The sequence below is a fragment of the Amphiura filiformis genome, chromosome 16 (assembly GCF_039555335.1).
Source record: "Amphiura filiformis chromosome 16, Afil_fr2py, whole genome shotgun sequence".
NCBI lineage: Eukaryota > Metazoa > Echinodermata > Ophiuroidea > Amphilepidida > Amphiuridae > Amphiura > Amphiura filiformis.
This window is the reverse complement of record NC_092643.1, coordinates 5,678,941-5,695,726: the sequence shown is the minus strand read 5'-3', so window position 1 is coordinate 5,695,726 and position 16,786 is coordinate 5,678,941. Positions and strand designations below refer to the sequence as shown.

General features: G+C 37.3%; 1 protein-coding gene across 3 annotated transcripts in view; it reads left to right on the top strand.

The window, feature by feature from the left end:
• LOC140135455 (hyalin-like) overlaps positions 1 to 16,786 on the top strand; it is a 99,053-nt gene that overhangs the window by 46,561 nt on the left and 35,706 nt on the right. For 2 of the 3 annotated variants that reach the window (XM_072156950.1, XM_072156949.1), the window contains exons 10-12: positions 9,522 to 9,773; positions 10,969 to 11,082; positions 14,163 to 14,270. In XM_072156950.1, coding sequence (XP_072013051.1) covers positions 9,522 to 9,773; positions 10,969 to 11,082; positions 14,163 to 14,270 — 474 coding nt within the window. The remainder of the gene's footprint in view (positions 1 to 9,521; positions 9,774 to 10,968; positions 11,083 to 14,162; positions 14,271 to 16,786) is intronic. The other variant, XM_072156951.1, reaches the window with a different exon arrangement.

Genomic DNA, 16,786 nt, shown 5'->3' with positions numbered 1-16,786 from the left:
AGAAGGCCGGGCGGGTCTGCAAATTAGTGCATGAAGCTAGTAAAGATATAGCTTCATGCTCAGTTTAATCAATTAAAATACTATGGCTGGATATCAAAAAAATCGCGAGGCATTCTTTCTTGTTATGGACGACAAGTATTCATTTTTATATTATTATGACAAAATCCAGTCCCTTCTCAATTGAATAGGCTCCGAGAAGAGACTTTCCTTTCCAAAAATAAATTATAATGGCCTAGAGGACATGATATAGGCCTAATCTAAACCCATATTCGGTATCCAGAAACCTTCACAGTCCGAGCGGCGCTTGCACTCGCATCGCATTAAACTAGACAAAGTTCGCTAAACTGAGGCCTGCTTCAATTGCCAACCTTTATCGAGGGGCGAGTTTGAGGTTTCATAGTCATCTATTACCTATACCATTTTTCACCCCGATGTGGCAGTGATGTCAACGCGTTGTGAACAGCTGTTTCGCTCGCGCATCTATGCGGTGTCTTTAAGCGCGTGCGTATGTACACCAGCGCCATCGAACTCCAGCGAGTGATGCTGCGCCTAATAAAATTCGTATAATGCCCCCAGCATCCTTTCCTGCCGCTTGCCGCTGTGGCAAGCGGCAGAGCGTTTCAACCAATGACAAGCCTTGATTGTGTCCGTTTGTCTGCAATGCGCGTGCGCCACGCCGCTCATTGCAAGCGGCAGGGTAGTATGAAACCAGCTTTATACTGACGTGACCCCGGATGTGACGTCACTGTCACATCAGGGTGAAATGGTATTGAGCAACGCAAACCAGCCAAATTTGTCATAAGTTTGAATAGCCATTAGAAAAAACGTGAATATAGTGTCAGAAAGTCTTACACATCTTAGTATAACCTTGTCGTTAGTGTGATACTGAATGCAGCGCCATTTCTGGAATATATTCGTACACGGTGTGGGCAAATAGTTGGTCAAATGTAGGCTAAGTAGGCCTAAATCATGAAAATCGCTTAATCTGAATAATACCAACCAGTAACGGACACTGAGACAACACTACGTGTGAAGTTTGAGGTAAGTAAAGCTTTTCCTTGTGTGATGTGCCCTGAGTAATTTGATTTAATTTAATTATTTAACTTTGTTTACAAGCTGAAAGTATTTCATGAGATGGGAAACCCCCTTGTGCGTGCAAGATAATGGTGTGGAAAGTCATTTTGGAATTCCCCCAAATTAGTGTAAACAAAGTCAGAGCTATGTTTGGAACTTGGAAAGCCCCAGTTCATTATTGCACCATCAGGAAAAAAACCCAGGAAGTGATGTAATGTGAAAGGTGAATGTGTATAATTAATATTGGGAAATCCCAAGATTGCAGCAATGTTGTGAAAATGTGATTGAAGTAATGGTTTATTAATAGATGATGGGATTTTTTGCATGAGTACTGATATAAAAAGCTGGAGGCTTTTGTGGGACTTTACAGAATGCCATGGGAGTGATGGTCTTCGTGCTTCAAAAAAAAGAAGTACATTTTAACCAGTTTATATAGCCAATAATTGAGCTAATTTTAATACAGCAACGAAGAAGACAGCGAGCACACAAAAGTGCTCTTCCTCATCAAAGGATTAAAAGTTCTTCTGTCAAATTGCTGGAGTTTGCTGGGTTTGTGAAGGCCACGCATCTGTCAAAAACAGCGGAGCTGTGTTAAAGAAACCTGTTCCCTGGAGAAAGAGAGAATGGTGAAAGAAACACCATTTTTGGAGAAAGCAGCGCAAGGAGATACATTTGTGGAGAAAGCAGCGCACGGAGATATATTTGTGGAGATAGCAGCGCAAAGGAGATTGGAGGAAGCATCATCATTATCGTATGAGGATTTTATGTGCAAGGATTTATAAATGCAAGTGTACGATGGACTTCGCTGATTTTCGCAGAACGAGTGAATAAGGATAAATTACATCAGTCGTCCAGAACATTGCAAGAACTCTAGAATCACCAACAAGAAGACCGCTGGTTAAGTACCGATATAATAAAACTGATTGTGTGATTTTATTGTAATTGTTGTTATATGTACCAAGCATACTCTATTTTCAATTAAAGACTTAGATTTGTTAGCTTAAAATCAAACAGTGTATTTGTGTTGTGCATTCGTGTGAGTTCGGGGTAAAAGGTGATTTTGGCCTTGAGTCAAGTACAACTCGTAACACTTGTTATAAAAAACAAGGAAAAGGCAGTCATTTTTATCACAACGCGATATTTAAAAAAAGTACATTTTGAGAGGGCCTACGCTGGTTCTTTTGATTCTAGTTTAAAATCTGTTCATCACATGCAGTCCGATTTGGTATCTATGGTTTCATCAAAGTCTTGAGAACTAATTTGGATGGTATGTTGGTTAACAAAAACGATACTGTTAAAAATAGCGGTATTTATGCAAGCGACGTAGCTATTATGTAAAATGCATTGAAAATTGTCGGCTAAAGAGGGCATAAATTAAAATCGCGAAGAGTAATAGCAACAATAACTATCTACATTCCAAGCGGAAACGCTTTTCAAAAACATACCACCTTTTTCGGGCAATCGCTGAAACCGAAATATGAAATTCCAGGCCATCTGTAAAAAGTGCGTGAGCAGAAATGACCATGAACTTGGGTCACCGAAATAAGTGTTTATATTGGTGTCAGGCCTTTCATAGTGATACAACAATTAGCCCCCAATAATGGCTTTCATTTGAACCGTTATTTGTTAAACTGCGATTTGAGAAATTAATGAATGTATCAAAAAAGTTTTCGAAAGTCGATTTAAAATGGCCTAACCCGTTAAGGCTGAATTCATGCACCTTTTCAGGCAGTTTTCATACAATCCATTCTCATGCCTGAATGATAGCGTTTACAATGCCAAGTGTGCTTTTAAAGCGATATGACCCTATTGACAGCCTCATCTCCCATTTTTCTTTACCAAAACTGAGATTTTTGTGTAGCAAGCTAGCTCCCTTTCTGTAGAGATGCTATATTTTGTCTCTGTAGTTTTGATATTTTGCTTGCTACCTAGGTTTAATTATTTGCTATAATTTGATTAATCTTTATGCTTCCTACCCACTTGTAACTAGATTGAATCATTTGCTGTAAATATATTTTTGTTTTTTGTCCCTGAGGAAGGGCAGTTTATCTGCTCGAAACGTCGGTTGTATTTTTTTAAACTTTCTCTACTATCTCTGTGGTTTTGGATTTTTACAAATGCAGTGTCATGTACACCATCATGGTTTACATACTGCATTAGTTTTTATCTTGTCTTTGTCTTGTTCCCCACACCAAATTGGTATACCTGGCTTAAATCTTTCTATCAAAGGAAAGCTGTTATTTTTCTTATTACCCAGTTGAAAATTTTACGCACGACGTATCTTTCGTGGTGAATTGTGGTAACAACATTGGAAGTACCTGTACTATCCTATGGGGTATTTGTTATACACGTTTTTTGTTTCTCGTATCAAAACCGCTGGAGCAACATTGTAGATATAGTAGGCCTTAGGCAATAGAAACAAATTAGTTCGATCTTTCGATTGACTATCGATGCTTGGTCGATCCTTATTATTTATGAAATCAATTAATTGACTATTGTTAATTGTGATTGGACCACGCCCCTTTAAAATACAGCACAATGCATTATGAGCCTTTGTGCCTAAGCCAGAAACAGACCCATCACGTACGTTTTGCATAGTCGCGCTAAAAGTCGATCGATAGATGTTGAAATCAGCACAATAACAGAGATACACCTTTTTGCTATGACATTCATTTTCTCGGTCATATATAAAGCAATAATTTTTTCTTCAGTAATGCCAGTTAAAAACATAGTGCTTGGATATACCTTTTTTTTTTAAATATCTTGGTGTTAACATTAGGCATGAAATTGTCTTTCAGTGTAAGATTTTTGATTTTTACAGGACTCAACTTCGCCCGTGAGCTTTTTCGGATTTTTTTTTTGGGGGGGGGGGGTTCAAACTAATATAGTTCGTTCCAAAAAGATATTTCCCACCTCTGTAAGGCACATCGTGTATGTCTATATTTTGTTTTGTCAGAATATTCGTTTTGATTTCACCTTTTTTCACTTGCGACTGCTAAAATGTCCAACCAGTACTTCATTTCTAATACAGCAGAAATAATATATTTATATCATGTATATTGTGGCTTGCAAAATTATAAATCCTACATTCGTGAGTTGATTTTGATAAAATTGGTAGTCAGAAAAAGTTGACAATGGTGCAATCAAAACCGAAATTCTGACAAAACTATGACATATAGCCTAGACTGTATAAAAATATACAGTACCAAGCATTATAGTTTTCTTCTGACATTTAAGTGACTGAGTGGGTCTTGTTTAACATTAGCCATCGACTGACTAGCGTTCCGTTCTGCATGTACAAGGAAGAGACTGAATAGGGCAGTGTAAATTGGAGGTTCAGGTACAACCCACACTGTGGGTACAACCTTGAATAGTGCAGTTATACTGCACAGCAAACATGATTCGTCCTTTGCAGTACTTAAACCTGGTTAACAGGAAATTACTCCAGCAAAATCAATCGATCAAGTCATAATCACCCACTTGAAATCCCTGGCTCGCTCCATTGACCAAAGTTATTGACAGATATGGGCGTTGTTTTTGCTGTTATTTGTCACTTGCATATCAGGGAGATACGAACATTTGCAGATGCCCCACCTACTCAGTTTTTAGCCTACATGTAATATATGTGACGTGTCATGTCAAAAGCAGACACTTTTGGGCAGGATCGCAAATGGAGAAATCGAGAAAAAATCTGCCCGGGGAGATTTTTTCACAATTTGCGAATTTGTGATGTTATTAATGTTTAGAATATTGTCTGATAGTTTCAGACCGGCATATAACTGGCATCTTGCATTTTTTGAGAAATTTTTCTTGGTAATTCCTACTCTCAACATTGTCAATAATATTTAAAGGCCGATATCTCAATTTCGAATTTTATAATACCATAACTTACGAACTCAATATCTTCGCTTAGGAATGTCTGATTTCATTGGGCAAAACGGCATTGTGGAGCAAAATATCTCTATATTTAAGATATGTAAAACCCTCAACATTGATAGCCTGCCCAAAAGTGTCTGACACGTCACATATACATTATTCTTGATTGACAGCAAGTACAAAAAATATCCGTCATGTATTAGCTTTATTGCCCTTCGGAAGAGAGCGGTCCACAAGTGAGTGATAGTCACTAAAAGTTGCTTTCGATTTACACACATGCATGACACAGGGAATTTTGCAGGTCATGCGTGCCCTTACTAAAACACCAAAGTGCGAATATTTCCAAACATCTAAATTAGCTAAAAATTTAGGACATGTTACAAAACTATATTTTCTAGAATTTCAGACATATTCTTCACACGGTGACGTTAACTTAGTTATTAATATCACTGTGTATACTTTCAGTCATCTGGGATTTGATCAATTAGTGGATAACTAAATCTGGTCAACCAGAAAAACTCACTTTTGGTCAAATGGAATCACCGACGTTTCGGCCAAAACCTTTGGCCTTCAGCTGGGTGGATGATTTAGGGTCAATCGATGAGGAAGTTGCTTGATGACCCGATCACGGCATCACTACACATTTCAAGCCAACAAATACCCTGCGGCAGTCGCTAGTACACCCAAAGGACAAGCAGCCCAAGGGCCGTATAAGTGGTGTTGTGTATGGTGTCCAGTGCGCTGAAGATCAGGTGTGCCAAGAACATTGGTGAAACCGGCCAACCACTGCAGAGTCGCATGTCTCAACATAGACGCGCCAGTTCAAGTGGCAACGATTCGGCTGTCTACAAACACCTTGAGGGCAGTGGTCACAGTTTTGACATTGACGGGGACATTGACGACGTTGTCATTTTGGACCGTGAACCCCATTGGTTTGAACGGGGAGTCAAAGAAGCAGTGTTAGTACGAGCCGAACAACCGTCCCTCAACAGGAGCGGGGGCGTTAAGAGTTAATCTGTCACATGGTTGGGATCGGGTCATCAAGCAACTTCCTCACCGATTGACCTCGAATGACCCTAAATCATCCACCCAGCTGAAGGCCAAAGGTTTTGGCCAAAACGTCGGTGATTCCATCTGACCAAAAGTGAGTTTTTCTGGTTGACCAGATTTAATTATCCACTAATTAGATATTAATGATAAAAATAAACTTAAAAAGACAAATAAGTTCGCAAATAACTTTCATCTTACTCCGCTTATTAATTCACCTACTAGAATAACAGACAAAACTGAAACAACTATTGATCTGGCTTTTGTGTTTAATCTGGATAAGATCTCTCAGTCTGGTGTCTGTCATGTAGGTATAAGTGACCACTCACTAATTTACACTTTCAGAAAGCATAATCATAAACAAGAAGAGTATTTCAAAAAGACACAGTTCACGGATCAGGTGTATAGTAATTTGTTCCAACTTTCCATTTTCATGTCTAACCTACCTATTTATCTTACAATAAATTAGTGATTTGAGGCATAATGATACCTACAACCTGACTCTGGCTTATATTACTCCAGCAAACAAACTTTCCAAGTCAATTATACCATGCAAATAATAACCTTGGCCCACTATAGTTCCAATTAAGATAAGCAAACATTACTGGGTAGATAACAGGAACTTAATTTCGTCAGTTGGAAGAAATTGAGTAAATCGCCTGTATCAAAATAGTAGTGTATTTTTTTTATATATGCAGTAATATGCTCAGCCTTATCACAAAATAAACAATAGCATTGACCTTACCCACCAATCAGTAAAGCCTATTATAATCATGTGATGGCTCAATCCAATAGTAAACATGCTTAGAAAAGAGGCAAAAAAATAGTCCTGTCTGCAAGTGTCTCAATACAAGATAAGATGTGCTAAAAAGTCCTTGTCATGTGGAGCAGGATTAAATAAAGGGATACAAACCTAGGTATGAGACATTAGAAATTATTTCCTAGCTTCTTAACCACAGGGTTGATGGGCTACAATATATATTCAAGACACAGTGCATGTAAGGGATAAACTGTGCATATGAGATATGGGTTCAAGTGGGGGAAATGTTCACTCCGTGAACAAAAAGCTCCTCCCAAAATTGTTAAAACTAGGTCATTTAAACACTTTAATGCTGATGAGTTTATTATGGACATTAGCTCCGTTAACTGGCATGAGATCCAGCAGTATAATTTAGTTTATGATATTTGGAATGCTTGGAAAACAAAATTCACTAATATTTGTAATAAAAATGCTCCTTTTGTTGAAAGAAGAGTAAAAGATTCATTGCCTGAATGGATTTCAAAAGAATTAATTGCTCTCGCTCATGAAAGAGATTTTTACACTGCTAAAGCACATAAAAGTAATGATGATAGTGACTGGATTAAAGCTAAACAACTCAGAAATAAAGTTAATAATCTCAATAGAACACTTAAGAGAAACTATATTTGTAATAACCTTAACAAGTATAAAAATAATTCCAAGCAACTATGGAAGACTTTAAAAAAAAAGTAATTCCGAGCCATAAACCTAGTACAACTCCTGCTATAAATAAAAGTACACACAAAGCTAATGATAAAATTATTAATGCAGAGATCGCAGATGAATTGAATTCTTATTTTACCAGTATAGGTAAAACCTTTGCCTCTAAATTCAAGAATATTTACTCTGGTAATAATAACACAGATAATTATGCTGCTGCATTAAATGCTAGTACTAATAAATTTGAATTTATAATGGTCACAGATGATGATATCTTAAAATGTATTCATGACCTTTCGTCCAATAAGGCAGCTGGTTTAGATGATATCAATACATCACTTTTGAAATTGGCTTCACCTTATATTTGTTCATCGCTAGCTTATTTATGTAATGTTTCATTAGCATCTTCCAGTTTCTAATTTGATTGGAAACATGCTAAAGTCACACAAATTTTTTAATCTGGTGATACTTTTAATGTAGAAAATTATACACCTATTTCTGTACTGTATGTTGTTTCAAAAATTCTTGAGAGATGTTTTCATAATCAATTATATAATTTCTTAACATCAAAAAATATTTTAAATGATTGTCAATCTGGTTTTCGTGCAAACCGTTCCACTTCTACAACCTTGCTTGATTTTCAAGATTGCATTCTTAAGAATATTGATGAAGGTTTTGCTACGGGTGTTATCTTTTTGGATTTGAAAAAAGCATTCGATACAGTAAACCACAACCTCTTAATTAATAAACTTAACATGCTTAAGGATTGTGGTATCAATGGTAATGAACTAAAATGGTTTCTGTCATACCTTAGTCACAGAAAACAGGTTGTATGTATTTGTATTTAATCTTCTTTGTCTGCTTTTAGAAATATTGATGTTCCACAAGGAAGTATATTAGGACCCTTACTTTTCTTGATATACATACATTCCCTCCCTAGCTCTTTTGATTGTAAAGTCATAATGTATGCAGATGACAAATCTTTTCTCTGTAAATCTAATGATCCTAATGACTTAGAAACTATGCTTAATAACAATCTTAAGAATATTGCAAATTGGTTCTCTAATAATGAATTAATATTAATCATAAACAAACCAACTATGGTTTTTGGTTCAGCTCATATTGTAAATAGATTTAGTGATATATGTATTAAGTATGTTGATGATGTTCTTGAACAAGTTAAAGAATTCAAGTATCTTGGTGCACGTTAGATCCTCTCCTATCATGGACGTCACATATTAACACCATCAATTCAAAGGTTTCCAAAAAAAATTTGGAATTATTAGACGTGTCAAATATTTGTTACCACAAGACACTCTAAAAATGCTTGGCAATACATTGGTTTTACCTCATTTTGATTATTGTAGTGATGTTTGGACAAATAGTTCCAAAACGAATTCATCTTCTATCCAAAATAAGCACAATAAACTAGCTAGGATCACACTTGGTGCAGATATTGTAACACCCATTGATGACATGTTAAATGATCTAAACTGGTCTAGACTTAACAAAAGATGGGAAATTTCATTGCATTGTACTATTTTCAAATGTCTCAACTATCTGGCACCAAGTTATCTCAATTCAAATTTCATTTATACATCATTCATGCACTGATATCCTACAAGACATCAATGTAGTGCAACTCTCGTTATACCTAAATTTCAGTCATCTTCGGGTTTACGAACATTTCATTACCGTTCTGTACAGCTGTGGAATAGACTCCCAGCCGATATTAGATTAAATGCATCTTCTATGTCAATGCCAATGAGTGTTTTCAAACATAATATTAAGCTTATTGCCTGATATTTAACTTCCATGTATTAAGTTTTGTAGGTTTAAAATGTGCGTTTTAATTAATATAATTGTATTATAACATGCTGTGTAGTAAAAGCATTAGACTCTTTGTAACTAGAACAGGGCCCTCAGGAAGAGCAGCACAAAGTGCTGATGAGGCTACCCTGTATAAACAAAATGTAAATAAATGTAAATAAATGAATGAATAGTTTTAGAAAATATCATATTCAAAGTCCATTTTAATAAAACAATTGTCATTTTCCCTATGTAGTCGATGGTTCACTACCCGGATGCTCTGCACGAGACATAACCAGGGAAATAACTCCTGGAACTGGCGGAACAACTGTCAGTTATAATGAGCCTGAAGCATATCACGTCTGTGATAGGCCTACGTTCACGCTGCTAAGCCAAACCCATGCTCCAGGAGATTTCTTCAACATTGGCAGGACCCGTGTGATTTACTTCTTCTTCTTCGACGGTATAGGAATTTTTCACTGTGCTTTCTATGTAGACATCATAGAGGGTAAGTGAATGTTGCATCTTGTGATAATTATGTAAATGTCAAGGTTGGTATTTGGTTGTATCAATAAACCTGGTTTTATATTTATCTTTAATTTGAATTATGTAGCTTTTTGCATGTTTTTTTCCTAATATTAAGTGGAGCAAAAATCTGGCCATAATGTACAATTTCGGTGAAATTTTAATTTCATTATTCTTTGCCAACATTTATAAACTATAATTTGACCTATCTCCGATGCGTAGTCCTTGAGGGGAAATGGAAACTGTAAAATGTTTTGACCTTTAAACTTTTTGCTTCTAACTCAAGAACTGTATGTCAGAGACAGGTAAAACTATATTGATTCTGAATCCTGATGAGTGGCATACATTGGTGCAGTTTTTAATAAGATTTGGCCAAGTTTAAAATTTCACCCCTGTGGCAAATTTGAGTTTATGCAAATTAAGCACAGGTCCACTACTTGGATTTTTGAGGACTTTTGATAAACAATTTGCCATAATTTTCGTCCAAATCGGAACAAGTTGAATTTATCCTCCGTACAACCAAAAATGTGCAGTTTTGACCAAAAAAGAGGTTTTGTAGAATAGCACAAACTATACATTTTTGAAATCCCTATGATTAAATAATAAATAAATAAATTTCGGAATTTATATAGCGCTTTTTCCAGAGGATTCAAAGCGCTGTAATTTCGCTGCGTGGTGAATCATCACAATCAGATCGCATCAACTAGGCTAGTTGCAGCCGAACCCGGCGCAAACCTATCCGCACTTAGATTGTAACATCCACCCATTTTCTGCAGCTCCCCAAATTCCATTGGGTGAAGGAAGTTTTGATAACGAAACAACTAATCACCGGTTTTGAAAGCAGGAGGAAACCGGAGATCCCGGAGAAAACCTGCGAGAGCGAGCATGGATCGGGATAAACCAAGTGCATGATTAAACGAATAGTATGGTGTATCATTCAACAATTGGAGAAACTGCGAAATTTTACCCGTGTGATTTTAAGATGGCTATCACTATACTAAGATGTCATTAACCATACTTTTTGAAACTTTTGTGATTGACCTATAAAAACAACGAATTTGGTTGATTCTAGTTAGTTGTAAGTTGGGATATTATGTAAACGTTACCAAAAAATAATCAGATTTGAAGTGTGACTCATATCTTTATAAAACTCAAATTTGAATTGTATATTTTTCCAGTGTCGAATTGCACTGAAGATCAATACACTTGTTCAGATGGAAGTTGTATTCCTCAGGACTGGGTATGCGATGGCATAAATGATTGCTATTTAGCGGTTGATGAACACAATTGTGGTACGTATTTCCAAGTACAATAACCAGTGTCTTAACGTAGCTATTTTATAAAAGGGAATGATATCGCGAATGTACTTCTTTTGTAAATTAATTTAATGATCCAATGAACCGTTTGACTGTATTTCTCGACACGAAGTACTTAAGGGAAGGTGTGCACCAAAACACTTTTTTCTTTTTACATCTGCTAGACACTTCATATATGGTGTCAAGGACACTTGGGTTAAATAAAAGCGAAGAATGAAAAATTACCTAATTTGCATATTTTATTGGCTGCCATCTTGGATTTTTGGGTGTCGGATTTCAAATAAGTCCAGGTAGGCCTACACAACGAAACATGTTAGCAAACTTAAAAAACGTAGGAATTAGATTTTAATAAAATATTCAGTTTTTTAATGAAAGGAAAAACAAATCAAAAATAAAGAAAAACATGGATATTTTGCACTCAATAGCGCCCTCTATAATTTGATCCTACATTTTTAGGTTTGTTTATTATCTTTCATTTAAAACAAGCATTAGGTTTCTAACATGTTTCGTTGTGTAGCCTACCTGGTCTCTTTTGAAATCCGACACCCAAAAATCCAAGATGGCCGCCAATAAAATATGCAAATTAGGTAATTTTTTCATTTTTTCGCTTTTATCAACCCAAGTGTCCATGACACCATAAATGAAGTGTCTTGCAGGTTTAATAAACAAAAAGTTTTTTTGGTGCACACCTTCCCTTAAGGGTTGAGAAAGTTAAGGTAGAGATCTCCAAGGTGGGGATCTCCGTTTTTCGATAAATTCGTTAATTTCTCAAAAGCTTGGGAATAATTATTGTATTATTATAATAGGTTTTAGACCAATTTAAATATTTGTTGTGGTGTACAAAGCTCGCGCTCTTTTTAACAGATCGCCTGGAATTGCAGATTTAGGTTCCAGCGATTGCTGAATTTTATCCTAATAGTCGATCTTCGTTATTGACAAAACCACATTTACACTCTATAAAATGCGAAGATATTGCAAAACTGAACAGCACCCAGCCACTCTTTAAATATTACAGCTCTCTCAACTCTCTCATATGCACTGTATTTATGTACTTATTTCCACATGTCAAGTTGGTGTACCTTGCTCTTTTTCTTTCCAGTTGTGCAAATATGTTATATTTCAACTTTCCAAAGAACATTTGACAGTTTGAGCCAAGAATGACAATGATCAAGTGCTTACAGCTTTACGTCATAATGTTGACGTTTTAAAAGATTTTAACTTTGCATCACCATTTCTTGGAAACATTCTCAAAACATTGATGTATGAGAAAACTTTTAGTCAGCTGGAATTCTTTATGCAATAATTCTTTATGCAATTATGATATCAACATTAACGAAAAAGTTATTTGCAATTATATCAATTTGAACAAAACATTAAATGTTTTGCAAGAGAGAGAGAGTGTTTTAAAAGAACGAAAAGGATTCACCGAACAAAATATAAAGCCCTTTGACAGTTAACCACTGGCGCGCATTGTGTTGTAGGCCTACTTGAATGATCTTTCTTTCTTGGAATGAGGTGAATTGACGCTTGCGTTATGTAATCGCTCAACCGATTCAAGTAAAATTAGCGTATAGATGAGTTGACCTCAATGTTTCGGGCAAAGGCAAGGGACTGGTATATCAATATGCTTGAGTGAACCCATGCAACAACTACACTCTTCAGTAGCCTTATTGTGATGTGGCGGGAGTTTTAAAAACACGAGCCCTGAACAAAAAATGATGCGCGCGCATACTGCCAGGCCAAAAACAATGGAAATTGTGATGATGCATACGCATACTGCCAGACATTGACGTCAGAAGTCAACTCATCTATAAGATGCATTATAAGATTGGCTATACGCTGTTGTTTAAATTTTTGGATTCTGATGCCTATTTCTCGACTCCAATGTCCAAATTCATTCACCCGGTAATTTTTCTGGGACACCCTGTATGTGTATGTCAAAGACATACTTTTACTGAACACAGTTGATCATTCGACCTCTAGCTCAACTAAGGCATGCGTATAATAAATGTATCATTGTTATTTACATTAGACAAATCTCTCTATTCTGGGTAATATTAATGCATGGGAAAGTTTCTTATTGGTGAGTTATAAAGTACTTTGCAGTACTTATCCTATTATTTACAATGGACAGAAACCTATCTTGACAGTTATTACTGATATTATTTCTTCGTTTACATTAATAAGATATTTAAGAAATAAAGGGTAATGCATTATCCTTTACACCCAAATAATGTGTCCGAGGCAGTAAAAACGTAAATGGGTGAGGCGCAGCCGAACCCATTATTTAAAAGTTTTTACTGCCGAGGACACATTAGTTGCGTGTAAAGGATAATGCTGCACCCTTTATTTCTATTCTATTACCAAAAAATAGTGCGATTTAAAGAGAAAATATCATTTTTTGGCACAAATATTTTAAGTTGTTTACTTCAAGGTGGAGCGCGTACGCGTAAGTGACAGCGCGTATCGCGGAAATATTGCACGCGTAACCCAGCGTTATGCTCTGCGTAGAATGTGTTACGGCGCTTGACCCATTATTGCAGAATAATGGGCTCTCACGTGACGTGTTTTAACAAATCACAGTGCGCGATTTTGAATAATGGGTCGTAAGAGTAATAGAATAATCAATAAAGATTGATCGATTTTCTTGGTGAAATGGTCAGCATTGAAATTCAAATTTCTTAAAGTCCATTCATGGTCACCAGGGCGTCAAATTAATGGTTTTTCATAAAATTGGAAGCCAGTATATTTGCAATGTCATTTCAAAGCCATCTGTGGTCAAAGAAATAAATATACTTGGATTTTCTTGAAACCTGCTGGAAATGTCAACCTTTGGGTACGACAGCTAGTGAGACTTTTAGGATTACGAACGGTTTATTTCAATAGTTATGCTTTTGGCTTGTACAAACGTGTATCAGTTCAAAGTTAGATACATGCCGCTATGAGCTTAGAATATGGTAAACTAAAACGGGGTTGCGAGTAACAGAAAAACCGAGAGTTGTCTTCTCGTTTATAATACGTGGTAATTCAGTTCAATCCAATTATTTATTTATTAGATGCGTGTTTAAGTCAACCATGTCAAAATGAGGGCGTATGCAGTATAGTAAGAAATCGCTACACATGTTCCTGTCCCCCACGATTCACTGGAATCAATTGTGATGTCGGTAAGTACAGAATGTAGCTAAGTTAAAGTATGCCAATATTAAAACCGAACAAAACCGGAGTTTGCCATATTTGATTTCTTATTTAACCTGGATGTATCCTTCGTTGTTCTGACAATGTTAACTTGTGGAGGACATAACCAGGGAAATAACTCCTGGAACTGGCGGAACAACTGTCAGTTATAATGAGCCTGAAGCATCTCACGTCTGTGATAGGCCTACGTTCACGCTGCTAAGCCAAACCCATGCTCCAGGAGATTTCTTCAACATTGGCAGGACCCGTGTGATTTACTTCTTCTTCCTCGACGGTAGAGGACTTTTTGACTGTGCTTTCTGTAGTATTATGTACGTGCACACTGTTTGTATAGCACCCCCAACGTTCATTACGCATAGTAACGAGACTAGCGGCCACCATTAAAATACTCTTGTCAAGCTAAACATATCTTGTGTTTGGTGTATCTTCGTTGGTCAATATTAACACATGGAGGCAGCGGTGTGACCCACAAACAATTCCAAATGAAGCCGAACAGGCCCCTCCACCAGGAGAAGGGGTGCAATCGGTTGGGTTCAACGCCAATTTGCCAATGCCCGAACGATTTGATATAAATGCATCGGGACCAGACAAAGCTGAAAAGTGGTCAAAATGGAGCAGACGATTTCAACGATACCGATACGCATCGGGACTTGTAAACAAACCAGATGTAGATCAAGTAAGCACCTTTTTGTACGCCATGGGCGACACAGGTGATGACATTTGGTGACATTAAAACACATCGATGAAGAAAAGGCAACATATGATGAGATTACAAAAGCATTTAATGAGTACTTCCAAGACAGAAGGAACGTGCTGGTGGAACGTGCAAGGTTTAACACAAGAAAACAAACGCCAGGAGAACCCATAGACTCATTTATTCAAGACTTGTATAAGCTCGCAGATACCTGTGAGTACGGTGATCTAAAGGAACAGTTGATTCGTGATCGCATAGTAGTAGGGGTATTGAGCGACAAGTTGTCTGACCATTTGCAAGGGAAAGGAACAAACCTAACTTTGGCCCAAGCTGTTAAAATATGCAGGCAGGCGGAAGAAAGAAACCAAAACAAATCCCTGGTACGCGGTGCCGCTGCAAGCGCTTCCGAAGTAAACTATGTCAAAAAATCACACGCAAAACGCTATGGTAATGCGCAAAAATCTACTTCATATCGGCCTAACCCTGGTCAAAACCCTAGTCAAAAACCCAAGTTCAATAAACGGTCAGGGTCAGGGAGAGCAGGTCAGTGCCAGTGGTGTGGTAAAGAAAAACACGATCGCCGTAACTGTCCGGCTAGAAATGTGTCATGTAATAAATGTGACAAGCCTGGTCACTACGCAGTGGTATGTCAACAAGGAGGTAGGTCAGTCAATGAAATTGATGATGAGCAATCCCAATGTTATGCAGATTTAGGTTATGATCAATCGTCAGATGAGGATGTGGACATCCCGTTTCTTGGTGAAGTCTATGCTGTTGATAGTTGTGATCTAGCTGATGATGAGGATTATTGGTCTGAGAATGTCAATGTCAATAATAATGACACACACTTCAAACTAGACTCTGGGGCTAGGGTCACGGTGGTAAGTGAACACTTACCATGGGTCAAAGGTCAGAAATTAGATAAAAACACCAACCCACTGTATGGTCCTGGTCGTATCAAGCTCCCAGTTGTTGGTAGGTTCATGGCAACACTCCAGTATGGTGATGTTAAGCTTAATGAAGAGGTCTATGTTATCAAAAACCAAAAGTGTTCTCTCCTGAGTAGAAAAGCATGTGTCACAGGTTAGGATTGATCACACGGGTGAATGAGGTACAGTCACATGGAGAGATTGGACCTAATTTTAGAGAGGAATTTCCCAGTTTGTTCACAGGTCTAGGTAAGGTCAAGGATCAGTATACGTACCGTATTACACTACAGGAGAATTGTAGGCCTGTATGCTTGTACACACCAAGAAAAATTCCACACCCATTGCTACCCAAGGTGAAGTCTGAGATTGAGAAAATGGTGAAACAAGGTGTAATATCCCCAGTCAAACAACCAACAGAATGGTGTTCAGGACTTGTATGTGTTCCAAAGCCAAGTGGTTCAGTGCGCATTTGTGTGGATCTGACAGCACTGAATAAGAGTGTTCAAAGGGAAATACATCCCATGGCATCTGTGGATGATTCATCGGCCAAGTTAGGGGGCAGTGACAGCAAGTTTTTCAGCAAGCTCGACGCCAATAGTGGATTCTGGCAAATCCCACTGGACACACAGTCTAGACTTCTCACTACTTTTGTTACACCTTTTGGTCGTTATTGTTTCAACCGTCTCCCATTTGGTATAAGCAGTGCACCGGAAATATACCAGAGAATGATGTCGGAGGTCTTGGAAGATCTTGACGGAGTGATTTGTCACATGGACGATATTTTGATTCACAGTCCAACACATGAAGAGCATTTGAAACATGTAAGGGCAGTGTTACAAAGATTAGCTGAAGCTGGAATCAC